At 30.8% G+C, this 20,683-nt stretch overlaps 2 protein-coding genes across 3 annotated transcripts in view; one reads left to right on the forward strand and one right to left on the reverse strand.

Annotated features, from left to right (window-relative positions):
* LOC139514453 (battenin-like) lies at positions 1-17,940 on the reverse strand. Of its 2 annotated transcripts, XR_011662620.1 has the most exons (16): positions 17,808-17,940; positions 13,234-13,291; positions 12,423-12,522; positions 11,272-11,334; positions 10,792-10,871; positions 9,321-9,406; positions 8,601-8,673; positions 7,896-8,039; positions 6,204-6,304; positions 5,381-5,430; positions 4,850-4,918; positions 4,074-4,129; positions 3,354-3,447; positions 1,763-1,903; positions 506-1,295; positions 1-443 (listed from the first exon to the last, which is right to left on the reverse strand). XR_011662620.1 is itself a non-coding variant. In XM_071303740.1 (15 exons), exons 1-15 carry the CDS (start codon positions 17,863-17,865, stop codon positions 1,164-1,166), a joined length of 1,305 nt encoding a protein of 434 aa, XP_071159841.1. In that variant the 5' UTR covers positions 17,866-17,940; the 3' UTR covers positions 1-1,163. The 2 variants fall into 2 exon arrangements, 1 of the variants encoding a protein (XP_071159841.1); XM_071303740.1 differs by having other exon boundaries at positions 1-1,295.
* Positions 17,923-20,683, forward strand: part of LOC139514460 (HAUS augmin-like complex subunit 7) — a 17,262-nt gene continuing 14,501 nt past the window's right edge. The window contains exon 1 of the mRNA XM_071303760.1: positions 17,923-18,026. Within this exon, the coding sequence (XP_071159861.1) occupies positions 17,958-18,026 (69 nt within the window). The 5' untranslated portion in view covers positions 17,923-17,957. The remainder of the gene's footprint in view (positions 18,027-20,683) is intronic.

The following is a 20,683-nucleotide window of genomic DNA, read 5'->3' on the forward strand; positions in this document are numbered from 1 at the left end:
ATAGAAGTAGATTTTATTTAAAATGTTACATTTTTAATAAAGGTTATGTATTTTATAGAATAACCTGCATTTATATGCATTTGAAAGACATACATTTGTAATTGCACAGAACTTTTGTATAATTACTTCTTAATGTATATTCAATAACAGTCATTCACATTTTGTTTATCAATACCGGTACATACATAATTCCAGCACTGTTGTTTGAAAATGAAAAAAAAATTGAACCAAAAACTTAATCTTTAAAAAATTATACCAGTACATGAATTTTTTTTACATCGGAATATTAAAGAACTGATTATGTTATATAATAGGTGTGTAAAATGAGTATTTGGGCCTCAGTAACCAAGGGGTATTAGTAGTTCATCTACATTTATCCCTTGCTTGTAAAAGCTAAGGTTGTGAGTCGGACCACACTCATGGCTCTAGTCTTACTTGTTTTCCTGTTTGTTAATGATGATGAAGTAAAGTTATCTCCCCTTTATTAATATAATATTCAGTTGACTTGTTTTGTTACATAATTCCTGTTGAAGTGGTGGTTCTCTACAGGTACTCAAGCTTCATCCACTAATAAAAGTAGGCCATTGAGATATAGCCAATCAATCAATGAAATGGATATTCTAACACAAGATTCCAATAGCTAAGAGTTAATTAATTTAAATTCCTGCTTGGTTACCAGATTTCTGTGATGACTCTTTTTTTATAATATTTACAAGATTTTGATCTGTTATTCATTTTCTAACATTTCATCATATTGTAAGAACGACTGGTTCATTAAATTGGTTTAGCAAATTTCTCAGACGGTATTTGTTCATTAAATAGTTTTTGGAGGTTCTATCATATAAATCAAACAAGTACAATGCACACACCATAATAAAGAAACAAAGCTGATAAGCATAAAACTACTGAAGTTAAGATTTATTGAATGAATGGCTGTTTCTATGTGTCCTACGATGAATAAGTACTACGATTGGATTTCTTAACTTAAGCGGTTGAAAGCAAATCAGGCCAGAATACAAATAAAAATAAATAAATTGAGACATATATATAATTATATATAAATTATAACAACCATACAGTTGAGACATATATATGTATATATATATAAATTATAACAACCTTAATACAATAATCTCATAAAAGTATCACAGTTATCTATAATGTTACATAACTTTTAAATGTAAAGAACAAATATGATTATGTGAAGGTATTGACACTGCTCCTGCTACAGATATACCAAAGGAATCTGCAATGGTTGCTGCTCCTAAACTGTATTCTCTATATTCTGCTCTAATCTGTAAAGATAAAAGTACATGTGTTTAAGCCTTATCAGCAAACTTAATCAAATATAGGTGACCGTCAAAAAGTATTAATATTATAGTTGTCAGCTACTATATGTCAGTTGGTCTCAGGTGGAGAGTTATTAGCAATCATACCAAATCTTATTTCTACTCTATATAAAATACTTATACATAAATCTACATTCAAAACTATTATATCTTTCAACAACATTGAAAAATGCATAAGGTGACACTAGGGGTAGTGGTGAACTTCATGTAAGATAGTGTAAACATGTCTTTAAATTCAATGCTTGTGAATTTCATGGATATAGGTGATCCAAAACAAAAGAAACGATGAACAACAAATTTCCTAAAGGCAGGTATGCAGAATTGGTAAAATCAAATCCATAAAAATACAATTTTTCCTTGCTCCACAGGAAAAAAGGATCACATTATATACAACATTTAGAAATACTACCTACCTCTTTTGAAATTTGATAAAATGTGTTGACAAAAGCTGCCCCTCCTAACAATCCTTCAAAGAATATGATCACAAATATTATGGCTATACTAGGTATATATCTGTAGAATACTTGTGTTAACAGTATTCCTAGATTGATAAACTGAAAAAGAAGAAAATGTATTAATTACACATATATACACATTATTATTTTATCATTGTCTTGTAATTTTGCAGTCAAACATTGAAACCCTTTGTGTAATAGTTTTAGATAAATATGTCTTGAAACTGTTAACAAATGAGAAAGCATGTCAACATCACCTTTTTCGTTTGAAGATACTGTCAGAACAGGTTTAGTACTAAGTTCAAAATAGTTTGCTTCAAGATTTCTTCTTTTTTATGATAACAACTTTAACATCCAAATTCCAGAAAATATTTCAAAGTAACTTATTTTTATGAGAAAAAAAAATAAATAGATAATCATAAAAAAATTGTATAAAAACTAAGGTTATGATCATGAAACATAAGCATTCCTTGTCGTTTGTTGATGTGGTTCATAAGTGTTTCTCATATTTATATAGATTGGACCATTGTTTTTTTCCTAGTTGCTGGTTTAACGCTAGTCTTTTTTGTGGCCTATTATAGCTTGCAGTTCAGTGTGAGCCAAGGCTCTATGTTGAAGGCCATACTTTGAACTATAATGGTTTACCTTTTACAAATTGTTTCTTTGAAGGAGAGTTGTCTCATTGGTACTCACACCATATTTTCTTATATCTACTTATCTAATTTCAGCATCTATTTTAATATGTATGTAGGATTTATTGCTCCTTTACATCATGCTTTTGGATTTTATACATAAGGCTTTCAGCACCACTAACATGAAATATATTTTTGAAATGTGCACATCAGACTCTGACTTCTCTTGAACTGAATTTTAATGTGCGTATTGTTATGCATTTACTTTTCTACATTGGTTAGAGGTATAGGGGGAGGGTTGAGATCTCACAAACATGTTTAACCCCGCCGCATTTTTGCGCCTGTCCCAAGTCAGGAGCCTCTGGCCTTTGTTAGTCTTGTATTATTTTAATTTTAGTTTCTTGTGTACAATTTGAAAATTAGTATGGCGTTCATTATCACTGGACTAGTATATATTTGTTAAGGGGCCAGCTGAAGGACGCCTCCGGGTTCGGGAATTTCTCGCTACATCGAAGACCTGTTGGTGACCCTCTGCTGTTGTTTTTTATTTGGTCGGGTTGTTGTCTCTTTGACACATTCCCCATTTCCGTTCTCAATTTTATATAGTGTATGAATTAATTTTCTGCATATTGTAATTTTGATTTTACAACAAACATCCAGATCCAGTGCTTAAAAGTCTCAAATTTTATTTTCCACTATAATTTTACTATTTCAGAATCTAGAACGGACCTGATATATTCCAGAAAGATAATTATTTGTGATAAAATATCCTCTGGAAATGTTTGAACCATATTAGGGATATGAAGGCATCTCCAATGGTGAAGTAGACTGTGATTACATTTACTGATTTTCATGGCACAATCAGACTTTTTTAGGTACTGTTGGAATGTAGTATTGGTATTTTGCTGATAACTTACCTGAATAATAGGAAGCACCCACAATCTTTTCACTTCAAAAAAATTGACAGAAGACCTGGATATAAAAACTCCCAGCTGGTAGTCTACTTGATACCTAAACCAGAAAGATAATAAACTGCAAATGTGTTAATAAATTTTCTTGAACAAAGTTCAATACTTGTTACAAATAAAAGGAAATGTTGTGTAGACATCAACAAGACAGCAACCATGGCCATATAAGTAATAAAACCAGGCAACACATCCAGATACACATATTTGAATTGGAAGAGCTCTTTTTTCTTAAATTCTTAGCTATGAAAAAAATATGCTCAAATGGTGGAACTATGTAAATTTATGGTAATGTGACCTGAATCAAAATGCACAACTTCAGCAGTGTGATTTGACTAAAAACATCTTTGTAATATTCCAGAAGAAAATATTACATGCAAATTTAAGACAAAAAGGTTTAAAAAAAAAGTAAATAGACTTCCAACAATTCAGAGTAACCAAAGTTTGAAATAAATTCAAAGATTTATGATTTGCTTTTACAAATAGCAAATATTTTATGAACAATTGCATTAAATCATCTTGCTGTTAGTCTTATTTGTTTTCCTTAATTGCTGAAGCTCATACAATGACTATTGGTCATCCTACATCCACATTATTTGGACTCTGGTAGATAGTTATCTCATTGGCAATCATACCACTTCTCCTTATTTTTATATTGTTCATTTTACTTACCATCTATATTGTTCTGAGATAGACCATGATACATTGTTAAAATACAATATTTCCATCTGAAAAGAACAAGCAACAAAAATACAATGTATATACATGTAGTACGAAGAATGTTAGTCAGATATATTAAAAGCTCAATTGTGTCCTGTATTGTTCACCCTATATGTAGTTTTATACTTGCAACCATTGGTGTTGTCTTATATAATAATAATATTTCATTATATAGCTGTTTAACCTTTCCCTCTATGATAAGAGAGTACCGTATTTGGGCATGTATAGTCCGCACTTTTTTCCTTAAATATGTAGTTTGTACATGGGGTGCAGACTATACACAACTATAGACGGTTTTTGAAATTTATAAAAAAAAAAAAAAGTTTATTTCTGCATTAATAATGTATATGGAGACGTTTATTATATTTATTTCATTTGATTCTTATTATTTGATTCTTTTTTAACTTTTCTCTTCAAAATTGATTATTCAAAGTAAAGGTGTGACATCCTGCATAGGTAATCAAGAGGGGTAATTAAGGATTAAGTATGGGTGTGTTGCAATTAATTAATGATGTCAAGTATCCTTTCTTTCTAGAAATGGTTAATGATTGTGAATTCATGTAATTTCTCACTGTGTTGAAGAGCCATTGGTGGCCTTTGGCTGTGTTTTGCTCTTTGGCCAGGTTGTTGCCTCTTTGACACATAACCTGTTTCCATTTTAAATTTATTTATGAAAAACAAAAAATGTGTGTAAAAATTTAAATATAATCATTAAGTTATCAACTTACCAATCCCTGATTTATAAAATATTCAGCAAAATATACCAGTATTAGTGGAATCATATACTTTAATAATGGCTGAAAATATAAACATACAACTTATAAAATAAATGACTCATATCAAACAGGAAATATAAATGGGTCAGTTCTAAAGATTATCCTCCCCCCTTTGCACCCCCTATTCTGATTCCAATGACATTTATTCCCTGTTCATAACTCTTAAATCTTAATTGCTGAATCACTTACTTTAAACTACTTCATCTACCCAACCATATCACATAGAAATGAGAAGATGAGAACAATGCTTAGTAGGCAGTTATGATTTAAATACTATGACAAAAACAAGATCTGTGTTTACTGGTGTTCAAAGGAAAATACATGGTACTGTCTTTCCCTAATAGGACTAAATCGAAATATCATGTACATAAATAAATAATGATGATTGCATATTATTTGGTTCATATGTAACAGCTCTATATCTGCATGGTATTGTTTGTATAAATTCTTTCACTCAGTGTTTGTCAATCCATTCATACTTACACGTAAAAGTCTGAATCTGTCTTTTAATGATAAATCTATTTTTGTAGAGACTGTAATAAAAATTTAAATTTTTTTTATACAGCTATTATTATGTTATATTAAGTATACAAATTAAAAAGGATGAAGATATCAATAATATGTTTCGGTTAACCTTTATATCTAAATTTGGCTTACACTATATAGCTACTAAGTGTGATTTAAATGCAGGGACTTTATCGATAACAATAATTTAATTAATAGTATTTGTGTTTAACAACCAATAAACAGTGGTGGATCCAGAAATTTTCATAAGTAGGGGCCCACTGACTGGCTAAGAAGGGGTCCGTTCCAGTCATGCTTCAGTGATTCCCTATATAAGCAACCAAATTTTTTCCTAAAAAGGGGGGCTCAGGCTCCTTGGCCCCCCCCCCCTAAATCCGCCTCTGATAAATGAAGAACAACAAAGTACACAAGGTTCCTTTATTAAGATCAGCATTTCATTTTCCCCAAGGCAAGATAAGAAAAGGAAAATAAATAATTTTAGATACAATTCCTAACTAATTTACTTTAAATGGTTATTACTATCATTAAGGGCAAATTATTGTATCTCTCTCACACTAATTGTCTTATTGCGTGTATTTTTTATTGCTATTTTGTCATTTTGGACTAAAATACAATTTTATTTATTGCTATATGTTGCCTGTTTTATTCACATAAAAAATGTAAAATACGAGTTTAAATTATTGTGATTATATATAACCCTGGCATATTTTTGCAATAATAAAAACATTACAACAACTTCTGAATATACAAAAACTGAGGTACCAGAGGGAGAGATACTTACCTTCTTTGCTATCATCTAACAAAGCTGTTGTATCATCTGTTGTCTCATCTGTTACTGTTTTTGTGTACATGTTATCAGGCTTTTTTAAAATTCCAAAATAACTAAAAAGTACACACAAATAAGTGTCAAAATAAGTCTGAAGCCTCACTTCTGCATAATAGTGTTTAGTATTTTTATTTATATAAAGTACAGGGTGAAAGCATTTTTAAACAAAAAGTTGATCAATAAAACAAGTTAAAAATATTTGAAAATTTAATTTATATTTAAATGTGTATGAAATATCACACACATATCATTTCACAAACATCAATATACTTCGTTCTGAAGGCTTGGCTTAATTTCTAAATGCAGGTCTCAATAATTCTTTGAAATTTTATGATTATGTTTATTTGAAAATACTGGTAAATAAATCATCATTATTGAAATTGAAGACAATCATGAGTATCCTATATTTTCAAAGCTTCCTTTCCAGTTTATAACTTGGATTTATCCTTTTTATAAATACAAAAAAAAAAAAGAGTGCACACGCTGAAATGTCTCGCCTTCTATACTAATCATTGATATTATGTTGATAGTCCTAAGTATAAAGCTAAGCTTTAATACAACAGTCACATAAACTTAACATTAACCAAGTCCAAGATAACTAAACAAAGACCAATGAACCTTGAAAATGAGGTCAAGGTCAGATGAACCATGCCAGGCAGACATGTACAGCTAACAATGCTTCTATACAATATATATAGTTGACCTATTACTTATAGTTTAAGAAAAATAGACCAAAACACAAAAACTTAACACTGTGCAATGAACCGTGAAAATGAGGTCATGGTCAAATAAAACCTGCGCGACTGACATAATGATTCTAAAATATTTCCATACACCAAATATAGATGACCTATGGCATATAGTATTAGATAAAAAGGCCAAAACTCAAAAACTTAACTTCGACCACTGAACCATGAAAATGAGGTCAAGGTCACATGACATCTGCCCGCTAGATAGGTACACCTTACAATCATACCATACAACAAATATAGTAGACCTATTGCATATAGTATGAGAAAAACAGACCAAAACACAAAAATTTAACTATAACCACTGAACCATGAAAATGAGGTCAAGGTCAGATGACACCTGCCAGTTGGACATGTACACCTTACAGTCCTTCCATACACCGAATATACTAGCCCTATTGCTTGTAGTATCTGAGATATGGACTTGACCACCAAAACTTAACCTTGTTCACTGATCCATGAAATGAGGTCGAGGTCAAGTGAAAACTGTCTGACAGACATGAGGACCTTTCAATGTACGCACATATCAAATATAGTTATCCTATTACTTATAATATGAGAGAATTCAACATTACAAAAAATCTGAACTTTTTTTTCAAGTGGTCACTGAACCATGAAAATGAGGTCAAGGACATTGGACATGTGACTGACGGAAACTTCGTAACATGAGGCATCTATATACAAAGTATGAAGCATCAAGGTCTTCCACCTTCTAAAATATAAAGCTTTTAAGAAGTTAGCTAACACCGCCGCTGCCGCCGCCGTAGCCACCGCCGCCATAGCCGCCGCCATAGCCGCCGCCATATCACTATCCCTATGTCAAGCTTTCTGCATCAAAAGTTGCAGGTTAGTTTTCACTTTCAGTTATATGAAAACAAAAAGATTCAGAAACATTTACCTTATTGCCATGGTTACAGGAATGATGGTCATGACAAACAATGTGTTACGAGGAGAAAGACCTGCTGATGTCAAACCCGCGTAAGATAAGGCACCAAATACACCAGCTCCCCCTGTTCCTGAGGAATATGTTGATATAACATTTCTGTAAAAAAAAAAAAAAAAAAGAGTTGTGGTCAGTATCAGAAGAGCAATCTGTTCCATAAATTATGCAATATCTACAAAACTTAAGGCATGAAATCCCAATGGTAAATCTGACTTTAAAAATTTTATCATTTTATTTGTACATCTGTTGGTCTTTAAGCTCCTGATGTATTGATGAGTCTTTGATTTCCAATAGTTTTGCTCCTTAGTGTTAGCTGCTTATATAATAAGTGCTCCTAATGAAAGTTAAGAGTAGAAAAATGCTTGAAAAAAATCATGATAATTCTTATTTCAATGCATTTATTAGTTTTATTCCATTTTGGTATGATAAATAGAAGTTTAAAAAAAAATGTTACCTTCCACAGCATTCATTGATATTGCAAATCAAGCATGTTTGTACCATTCAAAAATTAAGAATGTTAATACAGACAACATCTATCAACGCCACTGCCATAGAAACAAGAAATACAACCCCTCTTAGATATCTTGATATTCAATGTCACATAGATAATAAATAAATTAACACTCTTGCAAGGAAATAGTAGTTAAACACAAAACATACCTATCAAAAAAAGCTGAAAGACTCATATAAGTTACTTCTCCTAAACCACCACATATACTGGCACAAACAACTCCTGAAAAACAAATGTAAATGGTCATTATGTATTGATTTTGCTCTTTGTTAAAGGCTGTATGGTGACCTTCAATTGCTTAGATTCACATCATTTGGTCTCTGATAGTTTTCCCAATGGAAATCAGCTCTCAATGAGTCAATCAAGCAAATCTTTCCAAACTATTCCTCTGAAATGTATCTTACTAATGTTTTGATATACTGATACATTGCATATCAGATTGACAAGCATTTTGGTTGTTCAAACACATAACTAAATCTTTATCAGATATCTGAAGCAAAAGATAGCAAATGAATAAAAAACTTACTTACTTCAAAAACAGAAACTAAATCAAGACATTTCAATGTAACAAAACATTTACCGGTAGTTTTTATAGAGAATTCTCGATAGTTCGAAATTCACAAACGCAACGTTTAAAATCTTATTTAAAACATAAAAAGTGTGATTCAAGACTGATCAATCAATTTTCTGGTGTGAATCAAGTTCAACCAACACAACATTCATTTCCTAAGGCAAAAGTTGTAGCCAAGTTTGCTTTTAAAGTATAATTTTAATAACTATGTTGTGTTTTTCTCTCTAATATCGCAATTTTAAAAATGATGAAAGAGTATGTTGAAAAAGAATGTTGCCATAGAAAGTATTAAACTTACCTAATATACTCATCCATATACCAACAGAAAATCCAACCAATAGAAAACTGGACAGGTTAAACAACACAACTATAGCAACTCTAACTCTGTAATGAAAGGGAATTTGCTCCATAAGTATATTTTGATTGTCTTACATTTTTTAGAACCTGAATTCATTATTGCAAATAGAAATGAAGCTTTTCCTCAGAATCACTTTCTCTTTGTCAAGGTATCATCGGTAAAAGTTTTATCAATTCTTTTGGCCAATTGATTAAAAACAATAGCTATTGTTCTTTGTGTAGTTTATTCCCTGAGACCTTTGAATTTCTTCTAAGAGAAATCACTCACTCATTGATTAGTTTACTTGGAAGAAAAACATTATCTTCTAAAAGTAGATGAAAATACATGTATCAACTCACAAAACTGTATTTGATGCTGTATTTAATCAATATCTATTTTCAACATATAAATATAAACAGTGATTTAATCATCAAAAGTTTTAGACTCTGAACTATTTTCTAGATAGTCTAGGTTGGTTTCCTCTGTAAAATATTCAAAATGCCCTCAGAATATACAAATGTCAAACCTCTTAAATAACTGACAGGTACCAGTCTATAGACATTGATACTTGACTAGATTTTAAAGATGTCTTTACAAGAAAGGTATTACATAAAGATCATCTCCTACTCACAAATTATTTTGAAGATAAATCTTGAACAAAAATTTACAATTTGTATGAACTAGTGGCTTCAAAGAGCCTTTGTCGCTCACCTCATATTTTTGTTGAATGATTAATGCAACCATTATACTTTTGCTTATGTTTTAGAGATATAAGCCAAACCTGAATTTTACCCTTATGTCCTATTTTTAGCCATGTCAGTCATTTTGGTTGGCAAGCAGGGTCATTAGACACATTTTTTAATAGGTTATGGCCAAGTTTGGTTTACTTTGTCTCATTAGTCTCAGAGGAGAAACTTTTTGTAAAGATTACAAAACTTTACACAAAAATCTTCAAATTTGACCATAAAGGGCAGTAACTCCTTTAGGGGTCAATTGACCATTAGGTAATATTGACTTATTTGTAGATATTACTTTGCTGAACATTATTTCTGTTTACAGATTATCTCTGTCTATAATAATATTGAAGATGGTTTCTGAGAAATAAGCAAAAATCTACATTTTACCCCTATGTTCTATTTTTAGCCATGGCGAACATCTTGGTAGGCAGGACGGGTCATCAACACATTTTTTAAACAAGATACACTAATGATGATTGTGGCCAAGGGTGGTTGAATTTGGTCCAGTAGTTTCAGAGGAGAAGATTTTTTATAAAGTTAAATGCATATATATATGATGACGAAGGACGCCAAGTGATGAGTAAAGCTCACTTAGCCCTTTGGGCTAGTTTAGCTAATAAAAGGAGCAAATTAGAATGTATTAAAAATGTCGTCAGTAAAAATATCAAATTTTTTAGCTTTCTTGAATTACATACCTGTAACTAATATGATGGATGTAGAATGGTGCTGTCAGTTTGATGATCAGCGTAGGTAATATATCTGCCAGCAGAATAGCCTGTTAAAAGGATGTAAAATCATAAGTAAATGGACAGATGAATTTATATCTAGACTGATACAATGAAATGAATCAAATATAATACTTTATTAATAATCAATATTGAGTATCATATTGCCTTAAACAGAAAAGATAATATTCTTTAGATTTCTGTCCATTATTCTCTGTTCGTTATATTTTAACACTCCATTATTCTTTATTTTTTGGATAACTTTTTCTTAATTATATTTTGGCCCGTTTTTCTTTAGTATCGGTCTATTTTTCTCCTTTCTCTTAGTCCCATCCAGACCCTTATTAAGAGGGTTTAAATACATCACTTTCTTATAACTAATTTAACATATGAATTGGTCCTCTACTCATCAATAAGTATAGGTTTGTAACTTTGAATTCATCTACTTACTCCTGTGGATATTTCATTGCACTGCATGTAATGCTCATCGACTGGTTCAGTTGTAGTTGTCTCCTAAAATATTAAAAATTATTTGATTATTCAACAACAGTTGTAATGATAAAGATAGATTGATGCACTTTTTAGTCCTGTTTTTATCTGAGACTCCCATATCTGCTCAATCCCTACCCTTAATTTCACAAAAAAAATTAAAAAAGAAACATTTATGATGAATAATTCATTTGCAAGTGAATAGTTCAACCTAATTGAATCTGTATTCATGTGAACTTCAATTAAGCCCTTAGCAAGATATGGATACCGCATGCATTGTGAGTGTTCAGTGGTTTAAAAGAAAAGAATGTCAGCATTGAAAGTGAAACAAAGGTTTTAATCATTTAATTGACTAATTCGATCCAAAAAAAGCATTCTTATACACGTAAAAGGATGATTAACATATATTTTTAATCTGTCATATAAAATTAATCAGACCTAGAAAAATCCAAATGCACAGTCTTAAATCTATCTATATCTATACTATATTTATGTTTATATCCCTTAAATGGCAATCAATTACGAAACGTTCTGGATCCGCCACTGTAAGCTAAATACTTTTGACATCCGAAATTATTTTTCCTGAAACATTAGTTAAACCGCCGATACATCACTTTGAATTCATCATGCTTTGCATTGCCAAAAGCCAATTTTGTCCGGTATGGAACCAGTCCATGATTGACAAAGGGAATTAATTTGTTTAAAAAGTGTGTAATAACAGAATCAAATTGGTAATTGGCAAATGGATTATTAGATTGTGTCTAGACTAAAATACAGTACAAGGAATGAAGCTACATATTTTTGTGCCCATGTACAGTATATTGTTTATTTTAGACTTTGTATAAATTTAATAAATGTTTTACATTGTTATAAACCAAACATTTTGTCAAATAAGAGAACTTGAGTCAGATTGGTGAACATTAATTTGACAACTAGTGCCCCTTTAAACTGTAAAATTGGATTTTTCTTAATTATTGGAAGGTAATTTTAACTTCCCAACACTTAAATTACAACCTATTAAAATATCTATGTTTAAACATTTTCTGGCATAAATTTTAGATTTGAATATACCTCATCCTAGACAGTTTCTTAAATGATATACATCTACTTACATTATGATGAACTTCAGCACCTTTTTCTTGTTCTTTCAGTATATCATGAGCTGCACTCAACATTATCACATAGGCAAAATTATTACATAATCCAAGTATCCTATCAAAAATGTGGAGCAAAATCAGTCATTTGTTAGAAGAATGTTTACATTGATAAAGTTACATGTAAATCAAGGCCTAATTGTTTTGTTTATTAATACATGTCATGGGACTTGAGAATACATGTATGTGGAGCTCTATTTTCAAATGGACTAGGTTCGACTTTTCTAACTAAGACTCTGATTACAAGAATTTTTATGAAGGAAAATAACTACTTAAATTATAAATGAGACTTTTTATTAATTGCCAACCTGATATGGTCATGTCCCATTCATAAAAACATCGCAATAATTTTTGAATTTACAGTATATATTCATTTACCTAGTCATCAGTATAAGAATATTGATCAATTCATAAAAAAATACATGTGTGTCTTGGTATAATACAATATATATATTCTGAATACTTTTGTATAAAACATACAATTATATAAATAAAATTAACGGTACCAATTTTCTTGCACCAGATGCGCATTTCGACAATACATGTCTCTTCAGTGATGCTCGTGGCCAAAATATTTGAAATCCAAAGCTTATATAAAAGATGAAGAGCTATAATCCAAAAGGTCAAAAAAGTATAGCCAAATCTGTGAAAGGAATTAGAGCTTTGCATGAGGGAGATAAATTCCTTAATTTATAAATAATTCTATAATAATTTCTATCATAAAAATATACATATAAATTACAATGTAATATTTTATGTGTATACTTACCAGAAACCAATCAAGTTTCTTTTCTTATCAAATGAAGACAATACATTGCCTGTGGCATCTGTGAAAAAAAGATTTCAAAATATGAAATGTTGGACATCTGATATTATTTGCTTCACTAAGTTAACTGGAAGGAAATGGATGGCCAGGATCCAATGCAAATCACTGATATTTGTACAAGAAAATAGACCCTGCTTGCAATTTCGTCTACATTTTTAAATAAAATTTTTGAAATCTTGAGATCAATAATTGTATATTAAGTTGTGTAATGAGCTGTATAATAAGGTAAACAGACAGAAGGTCCGAGACCACAAGACGAATATAGTCCCTAGTGTTGACAGTGGGTTACTGAAATTACACTGTAAAAAAATTTGGGTCCAGAATTTTAAAGGAAAGTAGTGATTTGGTCCAGATGAAAAAGGTTGAAAATTAGCACTTCGGAAGCTGTCAAAAGATTTCAAGACGCCCTAAACATAAAATTGTCCATATTTTGAGTTAGAGCCGATGAAGTTTTCTATAATTTTGATATAATTTTGTCCCAAAAGTAGTACAACACACTGTAAAAGTTTCTTTGAGAAAGTGCAGGTGGGATTTTTTTAATTTTCATTTATGTTCTAAAAGAAATGCACTACGAAATAATTGTGGTCTCGGACCAAAAAGTCACAGGACAAAAAGTTACCGGACATAAAGTCACAAATTTGATAGGACAAAAAGTCACAGGACAAAAAAGGACAAAAAGTCACAAATAATTTTGTGACAATTGTTTTAATATACATGTATATATATATATTTTTTTTACATATTCATTTTTAAGTTAAGGAAATTGCTCATAAACCTTGATAAATGAAAATGTATTAAATTTTAATCATGTAAAATATATATTTATTGGCAAAATAAAGCCATTTAAGTACCAAGCCACTTTGACATTTTGTTTTCATAACAATTATTTGATCATTATTGATATTTATTGAATAAATTTTAATAACAAAGGGCTTTATATATAAAAATATCAAGAAAAATGCAAAAAAAATATTTTCAAAATAAGTGTTTTCTTGTTCAAAGAAAAATAATCTCAAATCTGAATTGTTACTTTTTGTTTGTGACTTTTTGTCTGTGACTTTTGTCCTTTGAGCTTCTGTCCTACATTCATGTCAAGTGTCTATTCAATTATGTAATACCGGGTACAACATATTGTCAAATTAGATTGGCATCAGCATGATCAGAGTGGAAGTATTCCAATAAATAATCACACATAAATTGTTATTTGTAAATTAACATGATTAAGACAGTTGTCAATCATACTTGTACTGTTGTATCAGTAATAATACTATTTGAAAGGAAAAAATATGTTGAATGATTCAGACAACTACATTGCAATTCATGCCTAATCAATAATGAATAAAGAAAAGGATCTTTGAGTTACTTTTGAGTCAAATTGAAGTATTAAAAAAAATTATAAGTAGTATTGTTAATTAAACACAGAGGAAATTTCTCAATGCATCATTCTTTTGACTATACATGTACAAATGTACATGCTATATGGACATGATGGATCAGGATATGTTTCTTACTTTTTAAAAGTCAATTGTTTGTCAACTGTTTAAAAAAGGGGGTCTCATTGGGGGGGGGGGGGTTCTGATCCTGCTTACTGTTTTGTCAGATTCCTGTATCCCGCTTACACTATGTACGTAAGCAATTCTCAGTATTTTGTAATTTCCTGTGTACCGCTAAACTTCATTTCCTGTTTTCACGGCACAATAATTTTACTTTCATGTGTCACCCTTACAAAAAATCGACAATCCCGCGTCACGCTTAGACCCCAATGAGACCCACAAATAGTGTTACATGTGTTTGATCTTTTAAAAGATATTTGTAATTTGATATCTGTTCAAGGAAGGGTCACAAAACTTGTTTCAGATATAAAAAAAATAAGTTATGAAGATTTATAACTTTCATTGTGATTACCAAAGTTGGAAAAAACATCATGAACATGATTCACAGTTGGTCTACACTAAAGAGCTTTACATGTATGGTTTTGAGGATATTACAATTTAACTGGATGTACAATGTATCTTTATACTTTAGCACCATTTTATTCAAATAAACTAGAGGTCACTCTTTAAAACTTTTGAAGAAACATTGTAAAATTGTAGGATGAGACATAGATTAATAAATCCTTTTCAATACACCTTATTGCTATTCGGTAATCTGTTCCCCTTGACCAGAAAATCTACCCTGCTTGAACTATTGACGCATACAACAATCACTTTTCCATTGTGGCATCAGATATTTTGTATTATAATGCCAAAATTTTACAGGAACCTTGATAATGTTCAGCAATGCCAGACAAATAGAGACAAGGTCTATTTAGAGTGATAGATCAGTGGAATGACCTGTCAGGTTTTTTTAAAGGCCTTTGAATGATTTGGTTGAATTTGGAGTTTTGGTCTTCCAACAGACTATTGGAATCCCAATGGGTACCAATTGTGCTCCTCTACTTGCAGATTTGTTTTTGCATTCCTATGAAGCAGAATTTATCCAAGGGCTTGTACAGAAAGGAGAAAAGAAATTAGCCCAGTCTTTTAATTTCACCTAAAGTTCGGTATATTGATGATGTACTCTCTCTTAATAATAATAGATTCAGTGATCACTTACATTTAATATATCCAAGTGAACTTGATATTAAAGATACTACAGACACAGATAAATCTGCTTCATATTTAGACCTCTTTTCTCGAAATGACTACTGTTGGTAGGTTAAATACCAAAATTTATGACAAACGCGATGATTTTAATTTTCCTATAGTTAACTTTCCATTTCTGTGTAGCAATATCCCAGCAACACCAGCAAATGGAGTATATGTGTCTCAATTGAAACGTTACTCTAAAGCTAGCTCAAAGTACATTGATTTTGTTGAACGAGGAATACTGCTTTCTCAAAAGTTGCTAAGACAGGGCTATGAATCTATCAAATTAAGGTCATCACTCAAGAAATTTAATGGTTGCCATCATGAGCAGGTTGACCATTATGTCAAAAGTGTGTCAGAAATCATATCTGATATTCTTCCTCAGGCATAATAACCTGCCATCATTACCGAACTGAACAAAGAAATAACATGATGGGTGCCATATAGGGTGCAGCAAATGCTTACCCTTCCGGAGCACCTGATTTCACTCCAATTTTTTTAGTGGAGTTCGTGTTGTTTCTTATTTATTAATTGTAACTGTTGATGTAAATGTCTTTTGGTTTTATGAGTCTTTGTTTACTCCTTGGTTTTGATTGTTATTGTTTATACCGTAATAAAGTTAGCTTTAAATGATGAAAACAGGAACCTGTATAAGATTATAAATTCAAGTTCACTGCAAATACCTATAAAAAGAAGTGTTACTTCAATATCATTACTTGAGCATGTTGAGTAGAAATTCTCACTACAACATTTCCAAGATAATATTCTATATTATCTACAGTGAATGAAGAAAAGGATCTGGGAGAAACTTTCGAGTCTAATTTTAAAATTTGAGAAACATATATGTGATATATATACATGTAACAAAGCGCAGAGAGTGTTATCATGGTTATCTCTTATTCATCATTCTTTTGATTACATAGATCAAGATATGTTTCTTACTATTTATAAATCAATAGTGCATCTGTTGTAAGAATATATGCGACATGTGTCTGGTCACCGTACCTTAAAAGACATAGATATGCAAACTGAAATCTGTACAAAGAAGGGCCACGTCTGAAACTTGTAAAAAATATATACAATGTATCATCTTAATTTTGAAGATAGACTACGTTCATTGGGTTTGACAACCTTGGAATATCGTAGGGATAGGAATGATATGATACAAATCTACAAGGCTTTGCATGGTATAAATGACATCAACTGGATGAGCCTATTTACTTTAGCCCCATCTAATAATACTATATAGGTCTCTCAATAAAACTTTTTAAAAAACAGTGCAAGACGACACTCAGACTAAATACTTTTTCAATTAGAGTAGTGGATCAGTGGAATAACCTGTCAGATTTAACTGTGACGGCAAAGACCTAGAATAATTTTAAGTCTGCATTAAATGGTGAAAATTGGAACCCGTATAAATTCATATGTTCGTGTTAAGTGTTCAGCTGTGCACACCTAAATAAGTTTTTTAATAAGTCTATATATATAAATATATTATTATGAGATGAAAAATCATATTTCGACAATCCAAGATGAGGGGTCAGTCTAGTAGAAGTGGTTTGACTTATGTAACAACCCGAAGATAAAGGTATAACATATATAACATGTATAATTGAGCCAGCGATTTTATTTTTTTTTTATCTGAAAAGAATATCAAAGACACATAAATATGACTATCAAACCATTGTTTACACCAAGGATTTATGATATTTTTTTTAGTGAGTCAATACAAATCTTTGTTTACAAATTATACATCCAAATGCAAAGAAAAAGGTCAGAGAATGGAAACAGACTTTTTTTTTTTGGTCATATGACATGTATGATAGACATAGAAAACTTCAAAATATATTTGTGTATGTGTCATTGAATTAAACAAAATTATAAATATACTTTGCATGTTTTCTCTAAAACTAAGCTCATCTTTTGAACGTGTTTCATTTTCATTCATTTCAATATAGACTGACAGCTGACATGTAGAACTCTTTCATAAAGAAGATATGAAAACTAGAAAATGTAAACACCCGAAGCGTTCCGAAAAGAATGGCGGCATCTTTCAAAGGGAATACAAAAAGCCAAAAACTTTCAAAATCTTTTAAAGACAGACTAGATGTACAAGTTTATAGTTTATTATAAGAGCCTCCATTTGCATAACACTGTTCTGTGTTAAGATAGAGCAGAAATTAATATGTTATTTTTGTGTAATGATATTCGTCAAAGACAAAGTTATTCACTTGTCCAAACTTGTTGTTATGCTAGAAATTGTGTGAACATTTCAATCACTTGTTTCTAAGTAAAATATTCCCACATTTTTAGAAAACGTTAATCTTACCAACCTTAATATTTACTGGCAATAAATAAAACCTAATTCTAAGCAGCAAGGTACCTCAGTTTTCAAATCTACATGTACATACTCATCATGTTACATGTAGCTGCGGAACCGTAGGCGTAGCTCTTAAGTCCTAATGATTTTATTAACTTATGTTATTTTTATAGTATTTGCGGGACGGTCTGCAAAATAAAAAGAATATAAAAAGGACCATAAGAGTTACGGTTATGCAGCTATCTTCAATCATGCTTAAATAAATATATATATACATGTATACAAGTTGGGTGCAAGACAACCCCAGTCATGATTCATCTACAAATAAGAAAAAATTTGGACTGTCTATAAAGTCACACAATGTCACCTCAAACACAGTATTAAAGGCAGTTTTGACTTTGTAAAGGATTAAATGAGTGTCTTAGTCTATGACGAAAAAACCCAACATATTCAGACATAAAGAAGAGAATTAAGTCTTATAGACATCATCTAAGTAACTCAGACAACCTGATCATCATCATCTCTAATGCCAACTCAGATATTCATGTAGTATAAAGGGAGATTTTATTATCATTTCGACGATATAAATAATTGAATAAGACAGTGTCTACGACAAAAAAGACCATTGAGGACTGTATATAAATTGTCTCTCAATAGTCTTTATTATAACTAAGACAATTCAGTTCACAACAAAATGCACTTAAACAAACTGTCTTTAAATGTGTGAGCACACTTTTTAAGGAGGTGACTGAGTGTTTTGTCCTTCCTGGCATACTGACAATCTGATTTGACTTAATCATGTTAATACAGGACTTTAAACAAATTCAATCTCAACTTTTTTGGCTTATTATTTCAGTTTTAGGGCTTTAAACAAATTCAATCTCAACTTTTTTGGCTTATTATTTCAGTTTTAGGGCTTTAAACAAATTCAATCTCAACTTTTTTGGCTTATTATTTCAGTTTTAGGCGCTAGGACTTTAAACAAATTCAATCTCAACTTTTTTGGCTTATTATTTCAGTTTTAGGCGCTAGGACTTTAAACAAATTCAATCTCAACTTTTTTGGCTTATTATTTCAGTTTTAGGCGCTAGGACTTTAAACAAATTCAATCTCCACTTTTTTGGCTTATAATTTCAGTTTTATAATCTTTTAATTGCCTGCAGAGTTAAACCAGTGACTTGAAATTTTAATTTACTGCATCTCCACTAAGCATGTAGCATTTATACCAGCAAGAATTACAATAAAGAAAACAAAATGTTCTAAATGCCAAAAGTAAGGTTGCTAACTGAAGTTTTTGCCCTTTTAATTTTCCTATTAAAATTATATTTTTTGTCTAAAATTTAGATTTTTGACATACCTGTGAGGGATTCAAGCTCTAAGGAAACTCTTGTTTTTTTCCTTTTTATGCCCCACCTACGATAGTAGAGAGGCATTATATTTTCTGGTATGTGCGTCTGTTCATTCGTCCGTCTGTTAGTTCGTTTGTCTGTCCGTCTGTCTCGCTTCAGGTTAAAGTTTTTGGTCAAGGTACTTTTTGATGAAGTTGACAATGAGCATGAGTTGAAGTCCAATCAACTTGAAACTTAGTACACATGTTCCTTATGATATGATATTTCTAATTTTAATGCCAAATTAGAGTTTTTATCCCACTTTCACGGTCCACTGAACATAGAAAATGATAGTGCGAGTGGGGCATTCGTGTACTGGGGACACATTCTTGTTTTTTTATCTTTTAATCACAATTTTATGTAAAGCATGTACAGTGCCAGATATAATTGTTATTTCCTGACATATGAAAAAAGGTTATTCCTGACAGATGGAAAAAAATATATAATCTGTTAATAGTGTAACTATAAATAACCATTTAAGACCTAGAAATGAATTGAAACAACTGATATTATATTCTCAAGCATGAAATAAAATTTTATTTGTACAAGATAACAAAGAAATTGATAAAATAGATACACATGACAAGATATATCATTATAATAACAAAACATTGTAGCACTGGGAGTAAACTAGGACTTCTCTTTTTAACATTCATCAAACCTTGTAGATAGATACCTACCATGCTCAGGGTTCTCACTATCAAAGGATTTTTTTTAGACAATTCAGCATGTTCAGTGACTCATCATTTTTGGCCATTATGTGTGCAAAAACATGAACAGTGGGGAATGAAATTTTACTGCTTTACAGTTCAGTAACTCAATTTCCATGCATATGTTAAAATATAGCCATGACAGCATGGAAATGGCATCAAAATTTTATTGTTTTAACATGTTTAAAAACTTTTGTAATGAAATGATGCTATGCATACATGTATGTATGAGATCAGTTAATCATGTTAATTCAACATTATACATTTTTTATGCATTTTCAGACTTCTCTTTTTTATGATAATAAAATGAAAGTTTACTAATACTTTAAAAATATCTCTGGTAATAAT

The sequence above is a fragment of the Mytilus edulis genome, chromosome 1, assembly GCF_963676685.1.
Source record: "Mytilus edulis chromosome 1, xbMytEdul2.2, whole genome shotgun sequence".
Taxonomy (NCBI): Eukaryota; Metazoa; Mollusca; class Bivalvia; order Mytilida; family Mytilidae; genus Mytilus; species Mytilus edulis.

Bases quoted from the DNA above. Each gene is read 5' to 3' on its own strand.
- LOC139514453 (XM_071303740.1), bottom strand. From the start codon at position 17,865: ATGAATGAAAATGAAACACGTTCAAAAGATGAGCTTAGTTTTAGAGAA. The intron at 10,872-11,271 runs GTAAGTAGATGA...TCCTTTTAACAG, and splicing joins GCAATGAAATATCCACAGGA to GCTATTCTGCTGGCAGATAT. The intron at 1,296-1,762 runs GTAGGTAGTATT...TTATCTTTACAG, and splicing joins TTTATCAAATTTCAAAAGAG to ATTAGAGCAGAATATAGAGA.